Raw genomic sequence first — 26816 nt, forward strand, 5'->3', positions numbered from 1 at the left:
AAACTGCTTTTGGAAATAAGCACCCTCTAAAGTCTCTTGTCCAGTTTCCTCCCACCCCCACAAAAAAATAAAAAATAAATAAATAAAGCACATACACAGGGAGAATGAAGCCTATGAGCAATATTGGAAAGAGTCAAAACAGAGACAAAAATAGATTCAAGCTCAGAAACTGTCATGGCTGCATGTTTCCCCAAGATAAAATATATTAAGAGTATCACAACTTTCCTACAGGACATGATTCTTGCCCAAGAAGCCTGTGTTCTATAAGTTATTTGAAGATTAGATCCAAGAAACCATCAAGCACACACAGAACCCGCTGATTTGGGCAATTAAAATATCCATTACTTTCTGGTGTATTTCCTCACACACTCAGTGTTACTACACTCAAGGATTCCAGTAACCTTACTATGTGTTTGATGTGGAATGAAAAATTCTCAGCACTGGATAAAAACTTGAGCTGACACAGAATTTCATCTTGTAAGTTGTGAGGTACTTTTCCTTAAAAAGGTCAAGATACAATTTAAGGTACTTGACAAGAACTGAAGTTGCAGGGCACATCCCAGCAGACAGCTAGGCCTGCACACACTGCACCATCTGTTGAAGAATCGCTGATTTGACTCATCTGTTCTGGTAAGTGAAGCTTCAAAATTCAATATTCCTACAAGGAGAGGAAGGCCCACTGCTCACCCAACTACAGGTAAGAAACTAAACTCAGCTTAAACCAATACATACTATCTGAAATTACTTGTGTTTGGACAGAGAATCTTCTCACATTCAGAGTCAAGAGATCATAGACAGAATTTTCCCAGAGTGATGCACGCTCTGCTGCTCTGAGTATTATCAAATAAAATTAGGAATTATGGTGACTACTCTTACCATACAGAACTTGAGTCTTCATTTCAGTGTTGATTACCAGTTTTACTGTGAGCCTTTATTACAGCAAATACCAAAGATCAGAGGTTTTATTACTTTTAGCACTAACTGCAAATACTTACAGTTTAGTACAAAATACAGGCTTGTACTACAATGTAGCTCCATTGTCAAATACCAGGGGGGTGGGGTGGTGGTGGAAATCAGGTTATCCTTCATGAAAGTGTAAAAAAATTAAGGCATCTAATTCAACAAGTAAAACCGTTCTTTAAAAAGAATAGAAAATGGGTGGGGTTTATCATATTAGCACTGTATTTAAAAAATTGAATATTTATTCTATGTTCAAGGTTTGTAACATACATCAAACGTTTACTCATATACCCACCTTATCAGATTTTTTTTAGAAAAATCACTTTCTGAAAGTCTAGAAGCGATAACACAAAAACTGGCATTGGCAGATCATGTATAACGTTACCCTAAAGCAGTAAATGCAAAAGTTTTAAAAAAAAAAAATTGAAAAAAATTGGTAGAGTCACATGCATGGCATCAGTAGTTTAGGGAATTTTGTTCTTAAAAATGGTATTTAATTTTTTTTATTGTGGTATATTTAGAACTTAATAAAAGTTGCTGAATATTTCACAAAACCAAACTAGGTAAGAACCAAATCTCAGTTTTAACAGTAAGAAAGACTAGTCATTATATTCAAGGATGGCACTGGATTCTTTTACTTACTGCCAGTAACAAACCTGTAAACAGACTAAAAGCATGTTTTTCCTGAAAAACATAGTAACAATATTTGTAAGACCGCTTTCGAAACTGGCATCTGTAACCAATATGTAGAGGGATGGGTATTTTAATCTTTTGAAAATACAGATAAGGCTATTAATCTACAGACAGCTAAATGCTTGGGGTGGAGGAAAAAAGCCTTTCATTCTTAAACTGCCTCCAGGAGATTCTATTCCTGGCCAACACAAGATTTTCAAAATTATTATGAATTAAATAATTTTAATAATTTTTATCATTAAGCAAGGCGGCACAGCAAACACAGGTAACACTAGAAATTTGACAGGAATTTACTTTTTAATCTCCTTGTATTCAAGAACAACCAACATTAACACAATACTCCATCACTTTCCAAGTTGTTAGTAAGATTCATGTGTGAGGTTTTTTTTCTTTTTTAAACTAATGGTATCTAATGAGTTGATGGTTAGTGCCATAAAATATTCATGCTACTGTGAAAATGTGATGTTCTATTTTTAATGAGTGCTATACAGACCCATGCATGGCATTGAATGCAACTAGAAGAAATATTAAATTCCATACCCCTGTGTTTAATAGACTGAGAGCAGATATTGACGCAAGACTGCCAGAACTGTCATCCTAATGAGAAAAACAGAAGCAAAGCCTTAGTGAATAAGTGAAGAAAGACTATTAAAATACATGCAAGCCAATATTTAAATTTACATGTAGAATATTTATACTTGATGTTGGAAATGTGGCTGTTCCTCCCTCTCCAGCCCTCAAAATACACAAAAAAGGCAGAGACTTCATATTTGTGCAATTTACATATAAATTCCTATTGAATTATTTCTCCATTTTAATTGAAATTTTATATTCTTCTCTATAATCAACACCTGCGCCCAACAGTAGATCTTTTCCTCCTTAATCATAGCACCTTTGTCAAGTGAATGACAGGTTATACTCATTGAAGTGAGTTTCCCTAGCCCATACCACCCAAAACAGTTGCACTTAATTCACTTAACCTCCTTGACAGACACAGTGCTAAAAGGAAAGAACAAAACATCGTCTATATACAAACATTCCAGAAGTCCTGTTTGCTCTGAAAAATCAATCATGAGCTTCTTGCTCTCATTCAACTTGTCGTAGAATGCATTTCACTCCCAACCATATCACCATCTAAAAACTACTAGCTTTAAAGTTGAAAACAAATACTTCAGAATAGACTATTTACACTGTGGTGAAGGGGGGAGAGAAAAACATGACAAGGCTGGGCTTGGATAACACTTGGCAGGAAAACACTGAAGTTAACTTTTATACAGAACTTGCACATTAAATGTTTTGGTTTTAATTTAACATTAGAAAATAGAAATGTATATTAAATAGCAGTCAGAGTGAGTCTTTAAAGTCCTATCCCACCTCCCCCCCCCCATTATAAATGTTTTTTTCCTAAATTGAAAGCTCAAAAGTTTAAATCACACTTGAATCTCACGGGTGAGCTGGTAAGAACTAAGACATATTTGTAAGGCTTTGAAATAGTCACTTCAAAATGACAGATACAAGATTCTGAATAGCAATTTTAAATTCATCCCATCACATCTGAAAAAGGAGATCAGGCAAAAATCAAATCCTACTATAGCAGGCTCCATACAACCAAAGCTCTACAGTTTACTCTAGACAGAACCTGATTTTCAGTTCAGAAGTCAAGCTTGAGGAAGGTGGAGGGGAAAAAAAAAAGGAAAAAAAATGCCATTTTAAGCATTACACTGGAGATTTTGAATTACATTAGAGATCTGCAGTGCTTAAGACTTTAAGCATTATGTAACAGCACAAGGAAGAAGGAAGAGAAAGTGAAGTCTTTTATTATGATTTCCATGGTATTTCTGAACACTTCTGCAAGCTTCTTGTATCATACATTCCCAAGACTGAAAAAACACTTTAAATTCCTTCTCCCTCAGTACTTTTTGTACTGAGGTACAGCCTGAGGAATCTGGTAAGTCTATCTTCAGATTTAGCATCAACACAACCTTACAGTTGGGGGGGGGGGAGCAGGAGAAGAAGAAGAAAAAAAATAATATATATATATATGGGCAGGGAGCGATGGGGGGGAGGGGGGACGACCACACAGAGTACATGAAAAGGTAGCATTTTTACCACCTAGAAGGCAATCTTTTTGCTAAATCTAGTTCTTCTGGAATTGATACAGTCTGCTTGAACACTGATTTTGCTATCACACCGCCATATTTTAGGTCCCTTATGCAGACAGAGAAAGAAGCATTTTTCCCCACTAGGAGCCTACTAGCTTCAATACCATTTTAGAGATAAGATATTCACTGTAAAAGCCTGAAATACTGGGAAATGTCTTTGAAATAGTTTCAAGTAACACTGTCACGACTCTGCAGATTCCAGCTTCCATAGGAAAGCCTAGAAACTTCTATAGGATCTGATAGCTACCACACCCACAAAAAATAAAGACCATAGTCTTCTCAAGGCTACTAGTATAGACAAGCTGTTATTCAAATGTTACATGTCCCTTGCAAGACCTAACACCCGTATTTGTCAGTCCTGATTCCAAAGGAATTTGTTACCAGTGTGTTTCCACCCATACCTGCTATACATGCAGAATTTATGTCTCTGCTCTTCTTTGCAGCTTACTGCTTAAGATGAGCTAATGTGACCTCTACCTAGATAAGAATCTGCTTGAGAGCCACCAGTATTGTATTCGCTCATCTTTTTCAAAGTTACTCAATGCTCAGATTTGTGGACAATCAGGTCTTACACACTTTCTAAGCATCAAGGAAGAGCTTTGTACACAGTTTAACTGAAACCACGAAGATTTGAAGGAAGAGTTAATACTGCAAGTTGGAAGGTCTGAGCTGTAGGAAAATTGAATCAAAACACATCTGTTCCTCCGAAGAGAAACCTCAGACAACTCCTGTCCCTGGGAGACTGTGGGAGTTCTGCTGATTCAGTGAACGTCACTTTGCCATTAGATTTCAGAGCAGAGATAATGACATAGGAAAGCACACAAGTGAAAATACTTAGAGTTCATTAGCCCTCACATACAGTACCTTTTTCAAGATTTCATGTGTCCAAAAAGAATATTTTCAGATGTTAGCTGGAGGACAGTGACCCAGTCATCTAACCCATACTTAGTATTAGAGAGTATCAGCTCTTTAATATCTTCTATTCTGTAGACATGGTGAAAGCTTTTGGAAAGTGTAGGTATTCAAAATCATTGCAAGCTTCCTCCACACTTTTTTATTTAAGAATGGGGGGGGGATAGCCTTTCATATTTAAATAGTGTCAGCTCCCACTGACAATACTCAATGAAAACAGTAAACTCAAAAATGTGGAAATATGCTTGCATGACAAAAGTGAGATATTTGCCAAATTCACTTTAATTCAGGCATCTCTTAGAAAAATATCTGTGCTTTTTAAAAAAGTTAAAGTAGATCTGAATATTTTTATTAAAAGCAAGAGCTGAACCTAATCTATGCTCAAAACAAGTCTGAATATTCACTCTTTATAACTTTTGTTTAAGCACAAAGATGAAATGGAGTTTCCATCTTAAAACAGATCTTGCATTTTAATCAATACATACTAGAGTATTGCACATGATCTTACAAATCAGTTTCAGCTTTAAATGCTTCTGTATTAAAACAGGTCTTTTTAGTCTGCATGTAAAGCTGCTCAGGTCACCAAATTTCCCAGCCAGCATCAATGATAGCATCAATGATACCATATTTCTTATAACGGCCAGCCTTATTAGTTGCAGTTGCAGTTCATGGAAAAAAGGCACTTCCTAAAACCATCAAATGCAATTGACATTTTAAATCGTATGGAGTTGCTATTTTCTCTTTTTTAAAAGCAGTGAAGGAAGGAAGCCCAGAGGAGGGAGATGTCCAGCAAAAGAGTTGGCCTCAATCACATCCTGCTTGGGCAGCTCTAAATCCAGCGAGAGCCGACGGAGCCAGCAGCTGCGAGCAGGGGGACGCAGCTGCCAAGGACTTGCAGCCTCTGACCCAGTTTGAGCTAGAGCATCTCGCCCAAAGCACACCAATCGCAGCACAGCTGCAAAGCGGACTACTAACTTCTAAATGGGCAATCCCTGTAGGTTGCTTTATGACAAAAAGAGTTTGTCTTCCTCCACATATGCTTAAAAGCTCACAAAGAGATAGTGTAAAGTAACATTTATTAGGCATTCTCTGAAGATAGACAGTGACCCTAAGAGGTTCTAAGTAGTATCGTAAGTAGTATCTCAAATAAAATACCTGACTTATTTGTAGAGGCAAATACAGCATTTGTTTTTTTGACAGAGCAGCTGACTGGGAGTCACAAGAATTTCTTTTCACTTAAATGAAATTGATTTATTTCTGTTTTAATGAGGATGACATAGTAACAAAAGAGACTGCAAAAGCAAGTGGAAATAAGGAAGTTTAAGACTCAATAAAGATGGGGGGGGGGGAAGCCAGTTCTGGTCATTTTGCTCACTTGACTTCAGATTTCCAAAGGCAACATGGAAGTTTGTAGAGATATTCTGTGCAGGATTCAATTTATTCTGTTAGATTCACAGAAGTGGTTGTAACTAGAACTTATCAGTCTTAATCATATTTATATCAATTCCTTCAATGATTTACAATTGTAATCTTGCCTAAATTCACTTTAGTTGACTCTCCTGCATAATCAGGAATTTTAGTTTAGGGACCTTGGTCAGTTATTCTAAAGCAGAGACAGTTTTCCACTGATCCTCAATAATAAAATATGCCCTAATTCATTCCAATCCATTGCCAGATTAACAAATTTGAACATTCTCCAGAAACCATTCAATTTTCTTTAAAAAGACATAGGCACAAGGAACTGCATTGTAAATTTTAAAGATATATGCAATAAAACATCTCCAAACAATTTGGAAATGTCAGGGTCACCTCTCCAAATTTAAGAAGTGGTAAAAAGAACAAAAAAAAAAATCTCAGATTCTGTTCAGAGAGTATGCAGTCAATCTGAGTCCCCCTTTGATAAATGAATAGCTTAAAGCAAGTGGTCATGTATGCTTTATCTAAATTAGATGCTAAAATTATTAACTATAACCCATACATTACTCAGATTATATAAATGCAAAAGTAATCCTGATCTGACAACCAGTATAATACAGGCCATATGACTAGTGGCTGGATGAATTCAATCATGTTTATAGACAGCACATTGTTTTAATATATTCTTTTTTCTGCCACTTAGTTTAAGAAAATAGGAACACTACATCTTAAAAGAAAAATGGTCATTGAGAGACAACAGAAGAAAATAAAACTATTTTTGCAGATTATGATGGAGTCTCTGGAATAAACACCTTCGTTACTACAAAAAGAGAAGCAGATAATTAGTAAGCATTATGCATACACTCCATTTCTCAGGATGGAAGAGACATCTGGATTCTTAGCACAGTGTTTTCACAGCACAAAGAAAACACCATTCATCAGTAAGTAAACTAAGAACACTTCCCCTCCCCCAAAAGCAAAAACATTTAAATAAAGGAAAACTGTATTTAAAAGTGTATTGAGAAACCATCTAGTTTATTTCAAAGTAAATTGCACCTGCCGTGATCTCACATAATTATTTTCTTACTTTCCTACAACATTTCATGATATGTCCCATTATGTGGAAGCCCATCAAAAGGAACATTTTTCACTTTAGTAGCTCTTAGAAGGCCCTCTTCACCATAAAGCTCTTTTTAGAAAACTGACTGAACACAGCTTCATCCGTAGTCTTTTGCACCTGCCAGACACATCAGCTAACGTGAGATTGTAAGAAAGGAGGCACAAAGAGACAGCAACTCTCAAGGGACTCAAGGACTTACTGTTTTCATCAGTACAAGAGGCATGCAAATTCCTGATGTCAACAGGTGTTTTAGTTTTAACATACATCCTGAAGTTAAGTTAATGATACGTTACCAGTTACTAATCTTGAAAGGCTATGCAACTTTATTAATGATATTTTGGCAAATTAAAGACACATTCCACAGGAATGAATATACAGAACTGATACACTCATACAACTTAGTATCTGGTGAAGAAAATCAGAATTACTTCTCTGTGATCTGCCAGTAACTTCAGAAATAATTTCAACTTACATTATTATAACTATTTTTCAAACAAAAATACCTGAAATCGGACCAAAAGTCTAAATGAAACAAGATTCCATTTCATAATTCTTAGTAATTTGTCAAAAAAAAAATCAAATAGCAAGTCTTACAGGCCAAAAAATAAAGACTTTGGGAAGCTGAGTTAGCTCTAAAGAAAAACAAGCAAGACAAAACCCTCAGTGGTTTCATAAGACTAGAATATAAAACAACGCTTTAGGAGAACAAACGTTTTCAAGAGAAGTTGTAGAGAAGAATATGGTTTTTATTGCACATAAGCAGGCAAGAGCAACTCCAAAATGAATTTCATAATGGAAGTCTAGCGCATTTCATGACCACTTCACCAAAAAGTCGTATCATACCATTTTAAAATAAGGCAAAATTTTATGGAAAATTAACACAAGTTCTAGCTTTTTGATCTAAACAGTTTAAACACTTTCCGAACAAGTATCATGTTTTTATAAACACTGGACGTACTGAAGATTGTATTAGATAATTACACAGTTCAAACTCCCTTTTCTCAGTAGCTACTACTCTTTAGACAAAGCCACAAAAGAATCCTCCCAGAGCACTTCGTGGCTGTAAAGGAGAGACTTGGAGATCACTGCAACCGAGAACTGCAATATCTATGCAATCACTTTTAGAATTTTTATACCTAGAATTGTGTGATGTTTACTCACCTGCTGAATTATCTTGGAATCTTTCTGAAGATTTTCCCTAGGTGGAACTTTCCCAAACAACTTCCAACCAGGAGCACTTTGGACAGCAGGTTTGAGTTCCTTTGTCCTTTTAGCAAAAAAGTTTCTGAAAAGAGAAGTATTGTTTGTTTGTTTTTAATTATAAGCCTATAAACAGTGATATTTAAACCTACTGACATTTGTTTAAACCAAGTTCACCATTATAAAGATTCACTGCTCAGCAAATGCATGGTATCTTACTTAGTTCTCCCTCGCACTTAAAAAAAATCCCCGAAATGTTAACTTGAAGCAGTTTTCATTACACGTGCTTTGATGTTAATATGCTCATTCTTAACATTCAATTTTACCTCTGACTTCTAAGCTACTTAACTGTGTTTAACATCAAAGCTCATATAGTAATAACAGACACTTTCTCAAACATACGTTAGTAGCATGCAGCAGCTCTTAAAGATTTCTGGAGGTTTGTTTCAGTGCATCTTATCGTGGAGATATTTGGAGACTGAAAAGGAAACAGCAGGAAACTGCTGCGTGCTGTATAGGTTTATAACATAAAATGGCAAAACTACTATTTCCACTGGCATTATCCACAATTTTCCACTGTGTTAAGCATCTTCAACTTTCATAGCACAGACTAGAAAACCAGGGAACATGCACGCCACTTCAGTTTAGCGGATATCCTTTGCCAGTACCTAAAGCAATTATACTCAAACAGGCAAGTGACTACATTGCTCAATTATTTCTTCAAAAACTGACTATCACAAGGTCACACTAGCAACCATTTGTCTAGCTAAATGGCTGCACTAATTGACTTGAACCAAAAGCTCCCACAGAGCGTAACATGTATGAGCGTTTTGAAAATAAAAGCAATACATTAATCCTGTTAGAAAGTTACTATCCAGAAACTTATGAATAATAGGTACAGGGATTAAATATAAGTATTCTGTAGGCTGTTACTCAGGATGCTTACATGTCATCCTCTGAGCATACAGAACACTAAACCTCCCTGTGAAGACTTGCATAAGTACCGCACTTTATGATTACTTCATGGAGCATTTTTATTGGAACTGTTTTTTGTGCAGCGCTAACTAGCTAACCTTGTACCTTTGTAACACTTTAGTCCTCTGGGAAGAAACTCCTAAATTTATTCTTCACTTGAAACATTCTCTTAAAATGTGTTTCCCCTCTCAGGTGGGCTGAATTCGTATTTCTGCACAGAGAACAGTCTTCTGGCTTTGCCCAGGTAGAAGTGGCACACTCAAACAACTGTTAGCTGCCTGAAAAGCGTACAGTCACTCAAATTCCAGTACTGTCAGGGTTTCTGACTATGAAGCACAGTTTTATACTTAGGAACAGTCAGTGTTTGTAAGCTATGGTATAGCTTTCAAAGACAAATCCTATCTTTTCAGTTACCAGAATGTCTTGTATTTCAGAAATAAGCAAATGCCTCTGTGATAAAAGCCCATTGTGTGCAACCTTGCATGAATGAGCTCTATAGATACCTGTGTGTGTAGCTGAATACATAGCTACCAGAAAACAGCAAACTGGAGAGAAAAAGTACATGCTGGGAGGCAATGTGTCCCCCAAGAACTGATAAGCTCAATACTAGTAGCACTGTGGAAGCCACAACAAGAGATAAATTGAGAACACCAGGACTCAGCTGAATCTGTTTGAGACCACCAGCACACATTACCATCAACAACATGTGGTGTAATTCAGACTACACTGAAGAAAGTAGCAGCTGCTATACACAAAGGCTACAAGATTGTATACACACCTGATTAAAAAAGACAGACCCCGGAGGGACTTCCTGAACACCTACCTAGGAGCCATTAGTGCATCAGTTCAACCCTCTGCTTCCCAGTGAACAGCTGAGATTGGGACAGCAGGTGGGAGCCCAACCCAGCAACTGTGAGCAACTGCGTGCAAGGAGAATTGTGTGCTGTATGCATACTTGCTATTAATAGAATCAAGCTATTAGTAATAGCCTAATTAATACAATGTGTTTTAAATAAGTACTGGTTAGGCTCTCCGTTTCCCCAGTCCAATGCTCTGTCAAGGAAACCTGCAATATCTTAGCCTGCACCTGCTAAGGCACAACCTACAAAGTAAGCACACAGAACACCAGGCAGGCAAATATTTCCTGATACACGACCTAGAAGAAAGGACTGATGAAAAAGCCAAGCCACGATGCAATGTCTTTAAAGGACACTGTCCTCAATCAATCCTGAGGCTGCATATCATTAGTGGGATGAACAGATCCTTCTATACAAATAAATGAAAAACACAAGATGGAATAATGTGCTTATATAGATAACAAAGGCTCATTTCACAAGTACAGGACACCTTTCATTGTGCTTTACACTGCATACAAAAGGGAAGTGTTCCAAAATTCATTAAGGTCCTACACAACTGTTCTGTTAGGAATTCCATAATAGCTTCATCGAGCTTTTTCATACCCACTTGTAGTGAGATCACATTTTTTTTCATTTTGCAGAGAAGTGGGGAAAAAAAGAAATCTCTTCATTTTTTGAATATGAAGCTCACTGAAAATACTTTTTAAGTATTGTATTTTTCCTCCCCTGTTCTAGATCCTATTCCAAGATTCCTCATTATATACCTTTTTTACTTACACTGTATTTCTCTTTCTCCTTGTTTCTGTTTACGTAATGCTTTCTAGTATATGTCTCTGCTCTCTCAAGCTTCTAATAAGTTTTGACTTAGTCCACTAAATTCATAATCTTTTATTTGTTGTTCAGAAGTCTTTGAAGTTAACATACTGGTGGAGGGAACCAACACTCAGTTAAGAAATTCCATGGTATTTTTAAATTAAGTTCAACTTCATCTAAGAAATCAATCCACAGAGGGATAAAAAGCCAGCTTTTTACTGAACAATTAACAAGTTCAGCCTGGGTGCAAATGCATCTTTCATACTATGACGGCAAATCACTACAGCTGCTCTAGAGGACATCCTTTGCCGTAACACTACTAAAAAGAGGCTACAGTGCTACAAGAATCACCCTTTCCTCATCTTTCTCTTCCCCATTCCTCGCACAACTCAGACAGGAGACAGACAGCCTCTCATGTTTCAGATACCTTTAAATCAAATAAAGTAAAAAAATAAAGTAAAAAACACCCAAATCAGATCTGCATTAACATTTTATTTTTTCAAAACAGGAAAATCAGAAAAGTATTCAGAAGACTAGCACGTCAATAAACACTATACTACAGCCTTGCCGTTAAATCTGAACTACTACAGTGGCTGAATTTTAACTTACTGGAGAAAATGTTTTTTCAAAAGCAGGGATGCAAGAAGATACATTTTAAAGTAAAATAGGTCATGTATCCTGCCTACACGCATAGCAATAACCACTTCGTCTTTGTACATACTATGGAATACTGCCAGCATTACCAGGCAGCTCAGCTTCATTGGTTCTAGGACTTGTTGATGCTGCAAAATACAAGCCTTTAACCTGATGGCAATCTGTTGCCATATCAAAGTGGTTTTATGATTAAACCAGGAAGCTGGTAGATTAAAAACGAAGAAAAATGTAAACATACAGAAGATGTTTTAATTAATGTTTATGTACAAAACCTCTGAAGAGCCTAAAGCATACCTAAAGCTTTTTTTTTTTAATCACAATATTAGCACAAGCCTTTCAGAAAATAATCCTCATCATGATTTTTTTAATATTCTTTAGTGTACTGAATTAAGCAAAGGCTTATTTTGCTTTTTAGGAATGTGCAAACAAAAAGATACAATTTCATTTTCATTTGGTGGTTACTCATTAAAGTCTCAGTTTCTTCTGAAAGTAAGAAACCAGGTCAAGTTTTGTATCATTCATCAGGATAAATCTCATTTAGGAATTCTAATCCAAGAGAAATTTATAGGAGGTTTACATGTAAGTTTTGCATAATTTAGGATGGAAGGACTCTATTTTAACGAGTTGTTTTGGCAGCTAACGCAGTACCACATTTTCTGATATGTCACTGACAACAGTAAAGCCTTATAGAAGCCATGGCCTTCTAATCAACAGCATCTGTGACTGCCTACAAAGTACATTCACTGCAATGTAGAAAGTGTACTGGATTTGATATATACAGTGTCATTGCTTAGAGTATTCACAGATTTCACCAACCCTGGGAAAAGTCAACCAAAAATTAGATAGCTTAGTATTTAATTTCAATATCCACTTGAAAACTTCACTTTCTTAAAAATAAGTCTAATCTTTTCAATTCATAATGCTTTCTGTTATAAGGATGTGTAGGATAGAGATATTAAACTAGTTCACTGAACTAAGCTTTAGTTTACATAAGTCCAGTGAAGAAATAGTATGTTTTTTCCACTAGTTTAATATAAACACACTGGAATGCATAAAAATGTTCTCAAAAAATACAAAAAAAATGAAGAACATAAAGAAATAAAGAAATAGCACAAAGTTGCAGAAATAAGCTACTACCATATGCCAAGAAATCTATTCCTAACGTTGTTTGGATTACACTAAGCAAAACCAATTGGCTTTTATGATCATTCATAAAACTCTAACAAACAGCTGTAGTGGCAGCAACAAGTGGCAGTTTTCTTGCTTATTTAACAACACTGCTCCAAGTATTCCAGCTTAGGCCTGCTGCACTTTGTGCAAGAGTTCTATCATTCCAAAAAAGATATTTCAACGATGCTGGCCACTTTCATGTGTGGTATTAAGATGAAGTTCTAGTAATATAACTTCTAGCTTACACAGTTTTTCCTTCTCAGATTACTGTACTTGTGGTTATTTGTTTTAAAGTAATTCAAGATCCCTTTAGACCTCACCAGTTTAAATGCCAGAAGGGGATGTGTGGAACCTGGGACTTTGTGGAATTTGGGGGGGTAAATCTGAACAGTTGTTTCACAACTAAAACTGGCTATATACCACCCCCGAGAGGACAACAAATTTCCAAGTTCTAGAGGAAAGAAGTTGCCAGAAAATATCCAGACACAATTACCTCAAGCTTGAACTTAAATTTCATCTAAACCCAGACTAGCAGCTGGCTACTAGATTTGGACAACTGCTCCTCAAAGAAAGCTGACCTACTGAAATAGAAACAACCACAAAAGTTAGCAAGTAGAAAAGCCACCAGGCTAGGTACATCTCCAGCACCCAGTCTCTAGTCTATAATTAGTCTATCTCCCCTTTGACAGAAATCTGTAATTTTCCCAATTCAACCAGACTCTGTGCATGACCTGCAGTTACTGTAGTTTAGCACTGGAGATGTGACCACATTAGCTGGTTCAGGTGACCACAGAGTCATTTTGCAGTTGTCTTCTTTCTGTGGGACCAAAGACTTCAAACTCAAATCCAGCTTTAAGCTAGATGTCATTTTGCTCTTGTTCTTTCACCAGAAACAGACCTTTTCCCTTTCTACAAGTCTACTGTGTGCCAATGGTAAGAGGCTGCAAGTATTTCACTGCTTTGTACTTCCCAACAAAACCTGGCTGAAGTTGTTCTCCTTCCTACTCCAAATGTACATCCCTGGGTTTCTTATCTTTAACTTTGAACCTCAAAGGAGCCCAACAGAAGAATCATCACAAACTCTCTGACATTGCTGAGCTATAGTACTGTACTGTAAGTGATCTTTATTTACTTCCTGTTTTTCTCTGCAACACCCATTTGACTCCAGCACTCCTAACAATAACACTAAGAAATAGCACTCACAAGCCTATGTCCACCTTTAGTCTCCTGGTTTTAAAAACAAGATACAGGGGTCTTTGGTCTATCTCTACCCTCTGCAAAACTATAACCTGTAGCCTTTAAACTCATATGCTTAACTACGTTTGTGAAGTGCCCACCGCAGTAGGACCAAGAGCCCCAAGGTTACTCTTTGAACACTAAAGGCAATTGCTATGCAGTACAAGTATTCTAACCAACTGCAGAAACAGTGAACTGTAGTAGAACCTGGAAGATAACAGTAGTCAGAAGTCTGACCACGCAGTGCAACCCACTTGGGATGTACACATAAACACAATCCTTGTATGCACAGCTTACTCCGCATTGTTAAAGTATACTTGGTGTGCTTGCCTAGAAAAAAAATCTAACTGCTCGCCCAGTAAATCCGGTAATGCAGTTTCAACAAGGTTTAACAAAGGAATAGCAAACAATTAGTCCACATTAGATACCAAAAAAAGATACCAAAGCAAATAGGTATCCTATGAGGCCTTTGCCCCATCCCCACTGAAGGGGAGGTTGCAGCATGATTCCACTTCTTACCAGGTATCAAGGATCCAGTTATTAAAACTCCATCTTGAGACACAAGCTTTACTGGTTCTGGTACTTAGAGTTATTAGCTATCTATGCACAAATTCCAAGTGGTAGAGGAAAGTCAGATCTTCCACCCAAGCCATTTAAAATGATTATCAGCATGTAACATTTTAAAGTAAGCGTACTCTTCTCCATCTTGTTAATCCTGCAATCCTGAAGACTACCACAATCAAACATTATCAGCTACTGAAACAAGTACTGAAATGCGTATTGTCATTTTCAGTCAATCATTTCTTCTCACTGCATGCATCTTTTAAGATCTGTGACAAGAAGGAAACACTGAGAAAATAAGATTCAAAAGCTAAAAGAACTGACAAAGGAAATCAGAACTCTTTCTCCCACCCTCCCTTTTTAATTAAGCATCTTCATACCTAATATTAGACATGATATAAGGCAACCGCCTTATGTTAAATTTAAGGAAGCATGAAATGCCAACAGGAAAGAATCACCATCACACGAAGTTATCCTATACAACAACATATCCTATACAACTTTTCTTCACAAAAACATTATGGCTTATAGAGAGGGAATCCAGCATGAAATTAACTTTACAGATGAGCATGAGTTGGACTACAGAGTTGGACTAGTCTAGAGGGGTTTCTCTGACATTATATGAACAGTTTTTTTTAAAAAAAGTCACATCACTTAGCAATACCTGAAGGACATAAAAAACACAAGAGATCATGATGAAACTCCAGAATTTGTAGAACAAATACAGAAGTACCAAACTGAACACATTAAAACACTGTATATAAAAAGATTATGATACAACTGAGCTTACACTACCACAAGGGTTCTGCCTGCGCACAGCTTGTTTCTGCTCCATCCCCAAGCCTTACCCTCCCCCTCTGTTATCATGGATCACAAGAAAAACCTTCAATCTCTAGCAGATATCCATACTAGGCTTCTCATTTTATTTGAATGCAAGTACACAAATCCATACATTGTTTGCTTGTAAGTGAAAGGAAGCCCCAAAAGATAAAAACTTCTATGCTTATGTCATCCACACACACACACCAGCTTAAATAAGCGCACTAGCCCCAACAGTAAGTTGCCATGAGTGGAAATCAGAGATACTAAAGTACTAGCAGAAGCTAAAGTTAAAAGCCAGAGTTAAAAATAAGTAAGAGAGGCAAATAACAATGCAGGACAGACTAAAGCCAAACCTGGAAGAAACTAATTTGGAATCTCATATTGATGAAGCACTGTAAGAGCTGAACAAGCTCTGGAACCTCAGGCAAGAGCCTAAAGAGTCTGAAACAGAAAAAAATAAGAGTTTGTTGTGCGTCAAAGCTACATAGAGAAGCAACATCTCATTAGAAGGACTTTCACTCCCTATTCAAGCTTTTCAAGCTTTTTTTTTTTTTTTTTTTAAAAAAGTTTCCTAACCATACAAAAGAAGTATATGTTTGAAGTTTCAATTGGCCAAAAATAAACTGAGATGAAAACTACTTAAGAATCCAGTATCACTTATCCAGAGAACTATATAAGTCAGCACTTGGAAAGACTATGACCATGGAATTATTAAAGGTGTAGTTTTACTGGTATAGCCTAGGGAGAAAGAAAGAAAAAAAGGTGGGGGGGAGAAAAAAAAAAGGAAAAAAACTCACACAACTTTGGCTTAAACCGATGCTTCCAGAGCATTTGATGCACTCTGAAATCCCCTGCAGGCCTGCAATTTCATATTCCTTCATGACTATATAAAAATTGTTTTAACAAAGCAAGAATTATTATTATATTAATATGGCTGTGTTTTTAGCAGGTGTAAAATCCAAAGCTGTTTAAAACACACATTAGAACTTTTTTCTTCATATTCAAGCTTTGTCCATTCTAAGTCCTATGTGCAACAAAAATGGAAACAACAACAGAACAACATTGCCTGATTACAGACAATTAACTTCCATGCTTTTCAGTAGACTTTTCAATAATTTATATACAGAAACAAATGTAACTCAACTCTAAGCATAAACAATGAATCATTAAAAGGAAACAAGACCTTCTTGCTAGACACTTAAAAGTCTTACTTCTGTTGCTCTGCAAGCTTTATTCCTACACTTAAAATGTTTTAAATTGTTTTTATATGGTACACAACTTTAATTTTTTTAACACTTAAAATTCCTACAATAGATGTACAGGGTGTACATGTGAACACTATTCAGTTCTTAGATCAGCTGACAGGATGTCACTGCTTGTCTATAATTTCACACTTGATTTATATGTCCTTATCTAAAAGCTATTTTCTCACCTACACATGCTGAGGAATATACGTTTTCTCACATTATGTCTGAAGTAAATACATGAACAAAAAAAAATATTAAGAATGATCATTCCCTAACTCACAAACACTTTCCAACTAATCATTTATCCTCAGATTTCAGTCTTTGTGCACAGCGATCACAAACATGCAAGTGTTTTTTAGGTTTCGTTTAAGAAAATTATCATGAAAGTTTACAACATAGCAACACCAACTATAATTTATAGTTTTACATCAATTCTAAATTGATTTCAATAACTTAGAATAGCATCAGCCCATTTTGACTCAAGGCATTTATAAAACTGTTCTGAGCCCAAGCTCTACCTATGCTGTGGAACAGAGGACCTAAATGATTTTACAATTCACATCCTCTAACACTGATATGAGGAGAAGCTGGACATCAGCTTCTCTAAGTTTTACTGCCTCCAAATGCAGATCAGTTACAGGATTTTTCTAGTCTTGCAGCTTTCACCAGAGCAAAGCTCTTCCTCCACCCACTCGCAATCAAGACAATTCAAACCATCTTCTCCAAAGGAACTTTGATATCATAGATATATTTGCATCTGTAATACTCAAAATACTAGTCATAATTATATACTACACCAGACAGTGAAGTTCTCCTCTCTCCCAACAAATAAAAAAACTCACTAGGAGAACATGCATCTTCAGCAAGTGGTTTTTTTTTTAATGCTATTGTAACATTTCTGCTGATATTACTGGTCAACTAAAACATCATGTCATGTACCTGTATCCAAACCAAAACCCTAGGTCACAGAGCTCTAAGTGGAGAACTTCTACCACTTGAGTTAAAAAAATGTTATGCTATTTCCTGCATGGCTGAGACTTCTATTCTTGCAAAGCCACAGCTGGTTAACCAGCAACAGACTTGGAACAAAACAGTGCTAGAGGAGTAAGTTTTTTTTTTTTTTTTTTTCTCTTCCTTGTGTGCATTTCTCTTCCTTGTACCAGTAACATCCCACACTCGCTCTGCTGCATTGATTCTGGGACTCTCCCAATATTATAAGCCAATTCAAATCACTAATCTAGAAGAAAAACATCCACATTTTTACCTGGCAGCTTACTGGGCTGCAGCTGCTCAGAGGATCAAATAAGCACGACAGGCAGAGGAAAGACATTCCTTTTGTTTCCTGACAACAGCAAATTCTTAAATCGGTTCTTCAAGACATCTCATGAAATTACAACTTTTCTATCAGTGACCCACTTCCAGTTAAAGCATTATCAACAATCAAACTATCCACTTAGTCGCTGTATCTATAGTCTGAATGTCCCATACAAGGAACACACTCAAGACAAAGATGAGAAAGGTTTTCAGCCTTTGACATAGACTGAGTTATTAGCTCAAACACAGGATGGAATTTTATTTTGAAGACTACCCCAGCAGTTAGCAATGCTTTCTACACGGACCAACTTGGATTAAACTTTAGTTAATACTTTTCTACTTTCAGGTCCCAGACAGACTGACACCAGCCAATTATCATATTGTGTAATACGTGGTTATGCTGATCAAGTAAGTGCTGCAAATTGCAAAAACTAGTTAATATACCAAGCATGTGCTGCCGTTAGCAATTCACAATAATTCTGAAAAATAAACTGCAGAAATACTACAAAACGCTGGAATCCATTTATCGGTCACATGACCGATATCAACATGCAAGGGTCTGATTCTTTTCAGTTTTGCCCAATGACTTCATATTTTAGAAAGTGAAGCAGAAACTCCCTTCTCTACCACTCAGCTGCCTCCAGAACTTGAGGAACAGCACCCAGCATACGAAAGCCTCATTATGCCACGATGCAGTAAGAGCCCACCTTAATGGTTGTATTAAGCAACTGAAGTAATACAGGACTACGTTTTGCTGGAACTGGGACCTAGAGTGCAGCTGACATCAACAACTAGGTTTGCTGCACTTGCAGCACGAGTAAGACATGAGAAGTGCATCACCTTCTCCCAATCGCAGTAATCTACTGCAATTGAGGGTACTAGTCCTCAACGACGGTGGCAGCAGCTGCAAGCCTGTTTTTCTGTGGTTTCAGTAGAGGCAGAAGGGCTACAGAGGTTTTGTTGTTGTCTACATCTCAGGCCTCTTCCCTTACTTCTGCTCTAGACAGTCACTTAGTTTGCCTATTCCTATAGCTGGCCTTCAGGGAGTTTGTTTAGGTCAGCAGAACTCCCTTAGATGTGGGGAGTTAACAGGCAGTTATACTACCTGATAAGAGGCACTCCTTCACTTACCTGAGAGCACATTAGGTTTAAAAAAAGTAAAATAAAAAAAGATCACAAGTTAACAATGGAAACCGAACAGAGCTTGTTCTCAGTTAAAGGAGCAGCTTAAGGGAAGGTTGGGGGTGGGAGGGGAAAAAGAAACTCAATCTCTAGCCTGTGAGAGAAGAGACTTATTTTCAGTCTGGATGAAAAAAAGGAGGGTATGAATTTGTGGGAACGATAGCCTTTGAGTGTTTGGCTTCCAGAAGTTCTAGAAAATAAACAGATTTATAAGCAAAGCTAATGAACCTTTTTTTAATTAATTCAAATCAAATTCACCCATTGAGTGCTCATCTGCCTCTCACCCTGCTACCTCGCTGCTCGGCCATCAGCGGCAGGCTCAACAGGTGACCTGCACAGCTAACCAGCTGCTGCAAATACAGAGCCAAATTAGCAGTCTTCTTCCTTCAGGGTCTCCTTATGCCTAACTTCCATGCAAAAAACCCCACAAGTTTTCATATCCAAGTTATCTCAGTCTCGGGGAATTTTCATTGAACAAGGTTAACTGCAGTATTAGAGAGATCAGGCAATAACTGCATAAGCATCATTCCTTTTGAAAGCATCGCAACAGTCATGACCATCAAGACATTTAAAGCAATGTCTACCACCCAGTCTACTAATATATCAAGTCTTTTCCCAGCTCTTCAACTAACCGGACCAATAAGGGATACAAAAAAAAAAAAAAAAAAAAAGTAGAGTTGTGCACCTGAATTATCTCACAAAAATAACCTTAAATTCCTTCTTGTTCTTTAACAATCGAGACAAAATATCCTAATGGATAACTGAACAGTCAGAGGAAAAAAAGTTAATAGCCTTTTTATAGGACAAAAGGTTTATAGGTTGCTGTGATTAAAGCAACCTTCTTTGATTGCTGTTGTTTTCCAGTTAAACATTCTCCCCTTGGTCATATGCCATTCAAGAGGAGAGAGATCCCATTCACTTTGTCACACTACTCAATATATTGAGTCTACAAGAAGTTCTATGACACAAAGCAAGTGGAATATACCAAGCAATGGAAGTGTCCTTCTGGGATGTGGAGAGAAGACACTTTCAGATTGAGTGAAAGTCTCTCTAAAACACTTTTTAGCAAAATAATCTGACAACACCAACAGCATGTTAAATGGCTATTTCAGGCGTTTGGCTTGAAAAAGCAAACTACCACTATAGTTTAAGAACTGACTTGAGGAAAAAAGAAAAAAAAACATATTAGGATTATAGGTCTTCCAGCACAAACACCTGTACCAATATAGAGTATCACACTGCCTAGCAAGGAAAACAGAAATTAGTATTTTTGGTAGTTGAAAATGATGAAGATTATACCTACAGCCCCAAGGTCTTAGATAGATAAGGAATCCACTTTGCCATATTGTCACAATACGGCCCCCTGTACCTTCTCATTTTTTCCCTAAAACTGGCTATCTCATGTGCAATCAGAGTTGTCAACATATGCTTGGGCATCTGAAGATTAACTTTGGTCTGTTACTGAATAGACGTTCTGACCAAAGTAATGAAGTGCACACACAACATTTTACATACTCATGGCAAAACGACCATTTCTAATGCTTTCAGAAATGTGAAAATTATTTAAAAGTGTACAGAATGAGGCCTGGGAATGAAAGTTGCTCTAACAGCCATTTCAACTCGCAGACCACGAGGACTTGTCAATTTTCTTGATCTGCTTGGAACTAGTTCACTAACAATAACAAGACTGCCATGATATAGATTTAGTTTGCTACAGTGGGATCTGCACTTCCAACAGAACCTTGAAAGTCATCATTTTAATGCTACATATTACATCACTGGAGTGCCATCTCTTTATGTAGTAAAATCTAAGATTTGCCAAAAAACTAATTACCAACCTGCCAAGGAAACAATAACAGCATTAAGGACTGGAAAGACTGTATATATGCAAGAAACATTTCCTTGACATTTTATGAATAACAAAATCAAAATTTTTCTAAAATTCTATATACGCAGTTATTAACAAAGATGTTGGGAACTATAGGGAAATAGCTGGGGTTTTGTCTTTAAAGTTACCACAGTTTGGTTTACTTTGGAGATAATATTTACTTAAGTTGCAACTATATTCATTATTCACATAACTAAAAGCCAGGAATTGGCCAACAAGTCAGCACAACTTCATGACATAGATCGTTCTTAGCGAGCAGTGTATGAAGAATCTTCAGAGAAGTTTCTCATTTTTGATAACATGAATGTTTTTTCTTCTTTGTATCAAGTTATCACTTGATAACAAATTGATTAATTTATTAATTCAGGGAAAGAATGCTGTTTGAAGTTGGTCACAGCGATTCCTGTAAGATCTTGGTCCAGGAGCTTTTGTTTACTTTCTCCAGAGTTGTAATTCAAATAAATTATTAGTATCTGCTTTTTCACTCAAGCTTTACTTTTTCCTCCAGTTCTCTTTTCTGTGTTATTACTATATTTCCTTCACCTGTTAGAAACTCTCTGTGCCCTTCCTTATTTTCTGACCTGGACAGAGAGAGTGAAAAAATTAAGTCTTTCAGCATGTCCACATGATGAACTAACCAAGATACAGACAGAAGTAACACAAGGATATAAACTAAGCATTATGAAGTGCCCCCATCAATCAGCTCTTTCATCTTTAAACAGGTTTAGCTCTCTAGCTTTAAACAAATCATGAGGGCAACTTGCTTCTCATTTGACTCATTTTTGACTAAAACCCCATACAATAGGTTTTTTTCAGATGCACAGTGCATCCCCTGAAATTTTAAAATGATTTAAGATATAGAGAAGTTAAAGATAAAAATAGAAACATCAATTCAGGTATGAAACATTCAACTGTAGACTACATGTGCCTATACAGCTCAGAAAGCCGCAAATGTTACTTAGTAACCAATTGAAATTTAAACCAACAGAACTAGAGACACCAGTAGGTACAGAAGTGACAAAATAATACACCAGGAAGTGAATCTCTGTAGCCGTCCATGGTCTCTGCTAAAGACATTTTTAGGAGCAAGAAGATTATCAGCTTTTGAAGAATCGCCTGCTTACTGAATGAGAGAACCATGCTTTTGTATAAAGAGGAAGAAAAGATGCGGGCTTGAGTCATCTTTCCATTTGCTCTCCTCCTCAGTCCCCACACATACTGCCCTCATTCAATTTTCCATTTTCTTTGCAAGTTAATATTTTTCAAGACTTCTGGACAAGTGCAGCAAAGTTCTGGAAGAGGGCGGGGTAAGGAAGGAAGGATGAAACTAATGACAGACTAATTGGCAGATGCCAACTATCATATTTGCTTATAACCCAGGTACAAATATTGCTTACAGCACCTTCTAAAGAACTATGACGACCACAATTATGAATTAAGCTCTTAGCACTTTTATCAGTAAAAGGGGGGGTGGGGAACAAAATCAAAGGTACAACTTTATTGGATAATCTCTGGAAAAGGTGATTTACTATAACAAAGTTAAGTTTCACAGCTGTTGTCAATAGCAAGCTTTGAATTCAGGAATCCAAAAGCAATTGGCACATCAACTATCAATACCTTAATTTATCTAAGCACAGTTCAGAAAGGAACAACTGCACAAGCCGAGATGATGCCTGGTATGTACATGCAAAACCAGGGAATAAGTCACCTTTAGAAGAGGTTCAGGTGGACTTTCATATGCCACAGTATACTATAATATGTACTACTGCTTGTCCTTTTATTATCCTGCTCTATATGTACTGCTCAGAGGAACAAAGCAAACTGCAGAGTTATCATTGCTGCAACTGTCTACCTAACACTCCCTGCTCACTAAACCATCATTTAGTCAATATTAATTTACTGAGACCATCCAAGTGATATGAATAACACAAGAACAGAACGTTGGGCTTGTAAGCTGCTACGTAACACCAAAACCCTTAAGAACTGTACTACATATGACAGTATTACAAATCATACACAGGAGTCCAAGGCACTGACAGGTGACTTTCAAAAAGCCACTTAATGCTCTAATCACAGCAGTAGCATAGTGGAGACAAGTGACCATAGTCATGCAATTTTCCTTGCCACACCACTCTGCTCCACATACCTCTGATTACTTGAGGCATCCCACTTCATATGCTGAGAGAAACAAAGAGGTAGAACAAAAAAGACAGCAAAAAATAATTTTCAGTTAAAAGCTGTTAGCATTATTTTGACAGGCTTAATTTGGTATAAATGCAATTTAAGATCCCAGGATCAAATATTATTCCTAATACTTACCTGAAAAAGAAACTTTAATTTTGAATATTTGATCATTTTAAGTAACCTGTTACTCTAAGATCAGGAGAAAAAAGTTATACATAGAAAGGTAAGGGCACTCTTCCCATAGCAGAATTCAGGTAAGAAGCTGCTGTTCACAGCTGCTTGTTTCTACTCCTAACTCACCTGACCAGTTTCTCATCCAGTTCAGTGAAATGAGCAGGGACAATTAACATGGATCATTTCACAGGACTGTGAAGCAGGCCAGTCCAATAACTGAAGAGATGGAAACCAGCAGCTGGAAACAGCGGCCTGCTGACCCAGATCTGCCACGACAGAATAGTTTGTCTGACTGGGCTGTTAAAACAATGAAGCTTTCAATCATAGAAGGCAATATGACTTCCCAATATGACTTGTCTATTCTCAATTTAAATGAAAAAACATATTTTAAATGAAAGCATTCTATATAATCAAGACTATTAGAAAAAAAACCAAATGAGAGATTGAATTTTAGTTTGTAAACTAGACAAGAAACACTAAAAGGATGAAACATTCAGTATAAGATGTGCTAGACTGGTAAACTATCTACATACATTTCGCATGTCTAGTATTTTTTTCTCCTATACTGAAAACAGGTATACATTTTGACATAACAACATGAAGGAGTCATTCTCTTTCAGCAAACACTTTTGATAGAACACTGTCATCCAGTACAACATAAACATTAGGGATCAACATCATTTATGGCTCTTCGCTCATTTAAAAATGCGAGCACTCTGCTGAGAAGCTTCATAAGGAACTATAGTGTTGCCACCAACATTCAATCACAGAACAATTTTTAACAACTTATTCCTTATCTCTGAGAGTCAGGCTACATATCTTTATGAAGAACTGGAGAAAAAAAAATACCTGTTCATCATGGTTGTCAGTTTCAGACAAATCTGAGCAGTTTAATAAGTGAGAAGCCTAAGCCTTTACACTATCAAAAAAAGTTCAGAAAACAAAAATTAACTACTCAAAAAAAAAGAGGGGAGGGGACATTTTGCTAGTACTTTTGCAAGCAACAGGCAAATACAAACTCAAGTGTTACTCTAAAAGCAAATCTTTCAAGTAAGAAAGGCTTGGTTTTTTTTTTTTTCCTTTCAAATCTGTCGTTTTTATTAACATTGTCCCATTTTGGTTGCCTAGACAAAATCAGCTGCCACTAAACTAACTTTTGTGCAAATACATGCAGAGTTATGAAGGTAACAAAGTCTTTGAAGCCAATATTGCTCACAAGGCTAAACGCACACGAGGATCAGACAGCTGGACTTGCAAAGGCCTATGAACTCAGCTCATTGCAGAATCCTTTTTTCAGAGGTGCCAGCACCGTAACTTTTGCCAGGATAGATGTAATCAAGTTTTTCCATGTAATACCCAAGCCCTTCCTGAAAACAGCAACTGTCAGTGTATGCTGATGACAGCTTCTATGAGAGGACTGAATTCAGCAGTCCTAACAAAATGCAGCAAGTACTAACATTACTGGTTAAAGTTTTCAAGTAATGAAGCACAAGGAAGGTAGAATACTGAATCCATATAACAGGAAAAAGAGGACAGGGGAAGAAGACTAAACAAAAATAGCGGAAATAGAAGAACATTTCTGAATCCATCTTTAAAAGAAAGTGGAGGCATCAAACATACAGAATTCCTGTGACAAATTAGATAGAAAAGGGAGATACCCTGCAACTGCCACTAACTGTAGTCAGAGGAAGCCTATTTCTCAATTGGGATCATCCCTAGAGATCAAAGCTCTCTTCTTTCATATCAGGCTTCAATTAATAGGTATACTCTTAATCCCAGGGTTTGGGAGAATAAATGTTAGAAACTGGGAAATTAAACTCCCCTCTTTAAACAAAAGAGAAAGAGGGCACAGGAAGTTATTATAGGCAAGGTGGATTTCTTGTATATTTTTTTATTTTTCAAAAGTGAGCTATACCACAGAGGCATCAAATAGTGGAGTCTGATGTTTCAAAGTTTTTGCTTTTGTTTCAGAAAGTTAACAGAAGCTCAGTCAGCTTGAGCACAAAGCCTAGTGCTTGTAGCTTTCCAAACCACACTTTGGAATAGAGAAGTAAAACAGTAACTCCCTTGCTATATTGCCGATTAGGCCATAAAGCTTTTACTACTACTTAGCAACTTCCACAATGATACTCAGAATCACCCGAAAGTAGCTTGCAAACCCAACAGATTTCACCTTGTTCTCCAAGCAATTTATTTAGCACCGCTATGTTCATCCAGACAGTAAAATACCCTGGGCACAGAAACCAAATTCCAATTTTGAGCGCATGCTGATCGTGGCAGCAGAAGTATCTTTACAGGCTTACCCCCATACCTGACCCAAAGCCTCTTTCTCACTGGGACAGTGTTTACCCATGGCCATAAATCACACCTGGGGTGGAACTGCTGATCAATCGATAAGCGGCGAATGCCGCTGGCCCTGCAGCGCCGCCTTTCAAACGGGATCCCCCCGGCCAGCAGCTGCGGGCGCCCACGCTGCCCCCGCGCCGCCCTCCGCCGTTACCTGCTGAAGAACTCGGCGAAGCTGCTGCCGGCGATGCCCGCCCGCCGGGGCCTCTCCGCCTGCTCCTGCGGCGGCGCCGCGGGCGCCGCCGCTCCGGGGGGCAGCTGCTCCGGGGCGCTGCGGCGGCGGCTCACCTCGTAGGTGTTGCGCGAGTTCAGGTTAACGTCCGTGAATCTGCACGGCGCCGCGGGGCCCCGGGCTGCCCGCGCGCCGGCGGCCGCCTGCGCCCGGCTCCCGGCGCCGCCCGGCTCGGGGCTGCCGCCCGGCCCCCCGCACCGCTCCGCCTCGGCCCGCAGGCGGCAGCTCCTCAGCGGCTCCTCCAGGGCGGTGCCCGGCGGCGGGGCCGGGCGCGTCCCGCCGCCCCCCGGCTCGGGCCGGCAGAGGAGGAAGCCCCCGTTCTGCAGTTTCGCTTCCTCCTCCTCCGGCCCCGGCTCCTCCCGCCCCTGCTCGGCCTGTCCTGCCCGGGGGGGCGGCGGCGGCGGCAGGAAGCCGACGTCCCCGTTGGTCATCCTCCCGCGGGGGCCCACGCCGCAGGCGGCCCCGTTGACAGGCTTCTCCGGGCGCCGCTTCGCGCCCGCCGCCGCGGGGCCGAGCGCCGCCAGGTACCGCTGCAGCAGCCGCTCCTGGCCCGGCCCGCTGCTCCTCCGGCTCAAGCCCCGGCTCCCATCCCGCTCCCCGTCCTCCTCCTCCTCCGCCTCCTCCGCCGCCGCCTCCTGCCGGCCCGCGGGAAGCACGGCTGCGCTGCCCTGAGCTCCGGCATCATCCGGCCCCACCAT

At 38.3% G+C, this 26816-nt stretch overlaps 1 protein-coding gene across 1 annotated transcript in view; it reads right to left on the reverse strand.

Moving 5' to 3' along the window:
- Positions 1-26816, reverse strand: part of TBC1D12 (TBC1 domain family member 12) — a 46773-nt gene extending 19957 nt beyond the window's left edge. Inside the window, exons 1-3 of the mRNA XM_062580555.1 lie at positions 26041-26816; positions 8425-8548; positions 2194-2250 (exon numbers count right to left, since the gene is read on the reverse strand). Coding sequence (XP_062436539.1) covers positions 2194-2250; positions 8425-8548; positions 26041-26816 — 957 coding nt within the window. The remainder of the gene's footprint in view (positions 1-2193; positions 2251-8424; positions 8549-26040) is intronic.

The sequence above is a fragment of the Rhea pennata genome, chromosome 7, assembly GCF_028389875.1.
Source record: "Rhea pennata isolate bPtePen1 chromosome 7, bPtePen1.pri, whole genome shotgun sequence".
NCBI classification, from domain to species: Eukaryota; Metazoa; Chordata; class Aves; order Rheiformes; family Rheidae; genus Rhea; species Rhea pennata.